This window comes from Coloeus monedula (assembly GCF_965178545.1).
Source record: "Coloeus monedula genome assembly, chromosome: 13".
Classification (NCBI taxonomy): Eukaryota; Metazoa; Chordata; class Aves; order Passeriformes; family Corvidae; genus Coloeus; species Coloeus monedula.
This window is the reverse complement of record NC_138793.1, coordinates 9,093,876-9,099,601: the sequence shown is the minus strand read 5'-3', so window position 1 is coordinate 9,099,601 and position 5,726 is coordinate 9,093,876. Positions and strand designations below refer to the sequence as shown.

General features: G+C 51.6%; 1 protein-coding gene across 2 annotated transcripts in view; it reads left to right on the top strand.

Moving 5' to 3' along the window:
• Window positions 1–1,086: 1,086 nt before the first annotated feature.
• The window catches only part of SALL1 (spalt like transcription factor 1), a gene marked incomplete at both ends in the record, with an annotated part of 13,390 nt that continues 8,750 nt past the window's right edge, over window positions 1,087–5,726 (top strand). Inside the window, one exon of one of the 2 annotated variants that reach the window (XM_082290231.1) lies at window positions 1,087–1,162. In XM_082290231.1, coding sequence (XP_082146357.1) covers window positions 1,087–1,162 — 76 coding nt within the window. Of the gene's footprint in view, window positions 1,163–2,246; window positions 2,338–5,726 lie in introns of those variants that run through there. The other variant, XM_082290230.1, reaches the window with a different exon arrangement.

Sequence of the window (5,726 nt, the reverse complement as noted above, 5' to 3'; positions counted from 1 at the left end):
GGAGCGGGACGAGGCACCCGCCCCCGGCCCCGCCGCCGTTCGCACCGGGCTCCCCGGGCGGACTGACGGCGAGTGCAGCCAACCCGCGCGGCGCGGGGGCGGAGCGGCCGCTTGGTCCGCCCGCCGCTCCCAGCGGCGCCCTAATTGTCCTGGGAATGTGTGAGGTAAAAAACAAACCCTTCCTATTTTCAGCACCCCTCGGGCCGTGATATATGGAAAGAGAAGTGGAGGGGGGGTGGGAGAGAGAGACCTGGGAGAGGGCGAAATGGATCTTTATTTGTAAATGAGGGGACAAGAGGAAAGGAGAAAAAAAAAAAAAAAAAAAGCAAGAAGAAAAAACATACACCCGAAACTTTTTTGCAGCAGCGGGACAGAGCGAGCGGCAGCGCGCGGGGCCGGCGGCCGGAGCGGGGCCGGGCTCTCCCCGGCAGGCACTTGCCGGGTGCGGGGCCGACCCTCCGGGGCCGCTGCTCCCCGCCGGCCGCCCCAGCCGTGCGTCCTCCCCCGATCGATTATTGCTCACCCTGCCCTCCCTCCACCGGTTCGGGTTGCGGGCGAGGCGGGGGGAGTTTAAAAAAAAAAAAAAGGGGGGAAAAAAAAAAAGTGAAACGCAGCGCAGAACTGCGGGAAGGAGGGAGGGAGGCGCGGGGAGCCCGTCGGGGCTGGAGGAAGGGGCGAAGGGAGACACATTCCTATAGTAACCGGGATGGCGCGATGCAGCTCCAGCTGGTTGCTAAGAGGGTTAAACTGTATCCAAACAGCTTTGGGGAAATCCAGCCCCTTCTCCTGCCACATGGATCGACTCATTGGGTGGGAGCGGCGGAGAGACAAGGGTCTCCAGCAAATCAGCGCCTAATTGATTAAGGCGAGCTGGTTTGAATAGAGCTGGCCATGTGCCAATCGCCTTTCAAAGAGCCCCTCTATGATTAATCGCAATGCATTATTGATAATCATAATTATAGCAGGACACATGCGCGGTGCGCGGAGGATCGGGGAGGCTGGGGGGGGGAGGCTCGATTTCCGTAATTTTGAGAAGATTTTTTTTTAGTAATTTTTTATTCTGCCCCAGCTGATGTTTGAGCCAGCATGTCGCGGAGGAAGCAGGCGAAGCCTCAGCATTTCCAATCCGATCCCGATCTGGCCTTGTTATCCCAGCGAAATGGTGAGTTCTTCTCCTCTCCCTCGCACACATTTTAACACAAACACACACAAAATAAATGAACTTACCTTGTGGGGAGTCGGGACCGCGCCGGGCAGCGGTGCGGGACAACAGGATCTCCCGGAGTTACATGCGGGGGGGTCTTTCTGAGGTTTTGGTCCAAGTTCTTGGGTTTTATCTTATTTTTTTAACTCAGCGTTTTGTTTCGTCTGTTTCTTAACGAAACTCCAAACTCTTTCCGTTTTTTGATGTTTTCCCTCCGCCCTCTCCCAGCGGGGCGGTCTGGCATCCTGAGCCCGCGGGAGATGGATCCGCGCCCCCCGCGTCTCTCTCCGCGCCCCGCGGAGCTGGGAAACAAAGTGGGGCTGCGGTGGGGCGGCTGATCCCGTAGCCCCGCGGGACGGATGCCCCGTCCGGCCACACACGCTGCCCGCGCCGTTCCCCCGAAAGGGCCGGAAAATCCCCCCCGGGCACCCACTTTCTCGCCCGCCCCCCCACCCCCCCGCGGACCCCAGCGCTCCCGCACCCCCTGCTCCCCCGCAGTCCCGCCGGGCGGAGGACGCTGCCCCGCAGTCCCGGCCTCCGGCTGCACCAAAGGCTTCCTGGAGGCGGAAAAGTTGCCGCCGCCGGGCCGGGCCGCCGGGGGATCGCCCCGTCCCGGGAGCCGCCGCCGCCGCGCCGGGCTCCGCGCAGCCGCCGCGCCTCAGAGGGGGCTCTGCGGCAGCAGCGCGGAGGTTCCGGGCAGCGGGGAGCCGATTTGCTTTCCCTAAGGTTGTGTTTTATTTTTATTTTTTCTCCGTCTCCCTCTTCCCTCCGAGCCGGTAAGCGAGGGATAAACGCTGGCTTTGTGTCCGCCAGGATTTGCAGAGGGAGCTTGTGAAGTATCTTGTTTTTTCTTTCTTTCTTACTCCCTTTTTCCCTCCCCTCCGGAACAGGGGGATTTTGTAGGAGTTCGGCACAGCCCCGCGGGCGGCGGAGGGGACGTGCCTCTGCCCGTACCTGTGCTGGGACGCGGGGCGACAAGTGGTCCGCTCGAGGCAGCGTCCTCCCTGCCCCTGCCAGCGCAGGCTCCGGCCCCCCGGAGGCCATGCGGAGGGCGAGGGCCGGGGGGCCGCGGGGGGACTCGCCGGCCGCGGGCGCGGATGGCGCCGCGGCGCAGAAGCGCTTCAGGCGGGCAGGTAAGGGAGGACCGGGTGCGGCGGAGCCCCTGCGCCTCCCGGCCCGTCCCCGCCGCTCGGAAGCACCGAGCGCTTCCCGCGGCAACTTCTCGGGGAAGCGGCGGCCCGGGACCCTCCGCTGCCGCGGCCGCTCCGCGCCCGGCGGTGCCGGCAGCGCTGGGCCCGCCGAGCTGCCGTCCGGCCCCCGCCGCGGCCGTGCCCGCGCCTCTCGGCTGCTCCGGGGGACCGCCGGGGACAGGGTCCCGGGCTCCACGCGGGGAAACGGGGCGGAAAGTTTGCGGGATGTTGTGCTTCGCTGTGAGCCTTTTCCCGGCGTCCGAAATCCCCGGGATGCCCTTCTCGTACACCAGCAAATAGATCAGCACTCGCTCCGCGGAGCTTTGCGAAACATTTCTTAAAAATCATTTGCGTCCTGAGAGTCGATTTTGGGTTTTTAACTGAGTTTTGTGAGCTTTGAATGTACTCGAGCTTTGCCGTTTCCTCAGCATAACCCCCTTTCCCATCTCAGTAAACATATTTATTTTTCTTACGATATTATTCCCACTTCCGCTTGAAGTTTGGAGTAGGAGTTGGAGAAGCGTTAAGTTTTTAGTTGTCTTTCATCGGCCTCCTGTGAAAGAATTTGGAACTTCTTAAACTGAGCAGAGAAAAGAAAAGCAGAGAGGGATTTTTTACATCTTCACTTCGTATAATTGCATATTTTGACATTTGCTATATTTTTTGTTTGTGTTTAGTAGGTGGAACAGGTCAAAAACACTTCCAAGTATCTTTTTTCTAAGTAGCCGTTTTCTCTGTTTTTAGTCTTTTGATCTGATTTTGCACATCGTTTTCAAATAAGTTCAGTGGGAGTGTGAGAAAGGAATGTTAACTGAGCAGCTTTCCTGCCTGTTGCTAAAGGATGTCCTTGAAGTAAGTTGGATCTTGCCTGAAATGATGGCATGGAAGTGAAGCTTTTGTTTAGTTTGGGTGGCTATCGTAAGTTAAAGAAGCGAATAACGAAGTTTATTCTCTTTTAAAAATATCGACCAGTTTCCTAGGAAAAGCAGTGTGCTCTACTATAAAATCTGTAGGAGCCTTCCCCTTTCCTTCTCTAGTCCTGGTGTTAGGTTATGGCTGGTTTACATGGTTGGACGACAAGTTTTGGGTAAGTTGCCCAGAAGGTGTGCTTTGTGATGGTGCTTCAGGGTTCAGAACGCTCTGGTACCATTAGCATAGAGCTACCCCCCTCCTTTCCGGGGTCCCCGGCCCTGGCAGCAGCTTCTCACTTGAGCAAGACAGGGTGGGTGAACTACGGCGAGGACGAGTTTGCGTTATGTGCCTGTGAAATTGCAAAACAAAACATCGAAATTCCAAGCGCTTCTTTCTTCTCCTTCCACACTGTGAATTCAGGTTTGCTAATCCATGTGCAGCTTGTGCAGGGTGCAGGCGAGGGGAGCATCGCTGGCTCTTCAGACACTTGCACTAAGGTACTGCTGGGCAGTATTTTGAGCAAATCAATAGAGTGGCTCCGTGAAAATTTCTCGCATCTGATTTGAATTCTGGTTTGTTAAAACTTTCTGCTATGGTTTCATATCTAAAGATCAATAGGGGAAAAAAGTTCCTCAGACTGCAACAGCATGTTTTGGTTTGGCTTTTTTTTTTTTTTTTATCGTGCTCTCTCCTTTTTTTTTTTTTTTTAAGTTCAAAGCTCATGAGTGCACTCCCACCAGGAAGACTTTCCACTTAAAATGTATTTCTGGTGCAATCAATGGATAAGTAAGTTTACCCTTGTAAAATCCTGTGTATGTGCACATTTGATAAAGTTCATATTGGAGTAACCAGAGCAGCTCTCAGATTAATAGCAAAAATTACTTGCAGCGTAAATTATATTCAACAAGTAACTAATTACTGGTAGGAAGGGGGTAGGAGATTGTGGGATTATTTCCTTTTGTTAATAATTCCAGCCACTTTCATGACATTTTAGATTTTTTTTTTTGGTTTCTTGGAATTACATTCCCAGTTGTAAAAGAACATTCTTGGGGTGTAGTATTCCAAGGCAAAAGTTATATTGGAGAAATAAACCATCTAGACTTTGACAAAGAGAAAATATTTTCTTCCCTTCCATATAAAGGCTCATCAGAACCAGTGCCTTTTCATGTCAGTAATGGATTTTGGTGAATTCCTGCTGCAGCATTATGATCATCCACATAATTGTTACTGGGCCCATGAAATAAATGAAATTATGGCTGCTTTCCTCAGTAAGATCCGGAAGACAGGATGCTTAGGAGACAGAATTGCTCAGTTAGGCTGCTTTTAGTTCGTTACATAATTAGGCCTTTTTGTGAGGTAGCTGCAGTTTGTGGGTTCAGGATACAGACACTTACGGTTTTTTCCAAAGGTGAGCCCAGGGTGTAGAGGGCCTTGTGAAATATCACTTATGCAGATGAAATTCAGAAATAATTACTGAAACCCATATGGTGGAAGTTGTCTGAACCCAGTGTTAGTTCAGACCCGTTTTGTGTGTGTTTCCCCTACATAACCCCATTGTCTTGCTGCAAAATATTTATGTTTTAGTTTGTACCTTATTTATCTTTTTGATGCTAAGTAGCATCTGGGTCCCCAAGGACAAACTCTCCTGTATATTTAGCTGTACCAGTTCTTATTGCATAACTGGCTTTTAACCATATTCATGCTTTAATTGTGAAAACATGAATCTTTATAGAAGTGACCTGATATGCCTCAGAAAACACAATTATGATTCTTGAAAGTGTAAAAAACAAAAGGGGCAGCTCCTGCCAAAGGCGTCCTGAAGAAGCTGTGCTGTGTGTGTTTTCCACACTTGAAGGTACATCACACCTTTGTGCTTCCAGTCTCGAAAAACTGAAAGCTGAAACGCGCGAGTGAAATTGTTGCTTCACGTCTGTATGGCTGGTGCTAGGGAAAAAAAAAGAAGTGTTCAGCTGTTTTAACCTTTGCTAGCCTCCTTCCATCCAAAGGTGACAGGGTTCAGATCACAATATGTACTTCAATATCTTGCCAGTGACCCCCGAATTGAGTCTTACTGGTTGCTTAGCAGGAAGTTAGTAGTTTATTTTAGCTTCACCTTATCAGCTTTGCTTCTTTTGCTAACCCTATTCCCCTGTCACCCCTCAGATGCCAGACCCCCGAAGAGGAGATTGACAGGTAGTTCCCATAGCTCCGTTTTACCCTCCAAACAACAGGGATTTAGTTTCTTGTCCCTTTGCCAATGTTTATGTAGTCAAAGTTTAGATATAGCCTTAAGGAGCCTTTCTTTTACGTGTCAGTGGAACAGTGAAACTGCTCTGAACTTTTTGAAGAAACTATTGCAACTGGAACCCCATCTAGTGTTCATTTTGATTCATCCACAAGGAAGAGGGGTTTTAATTGTG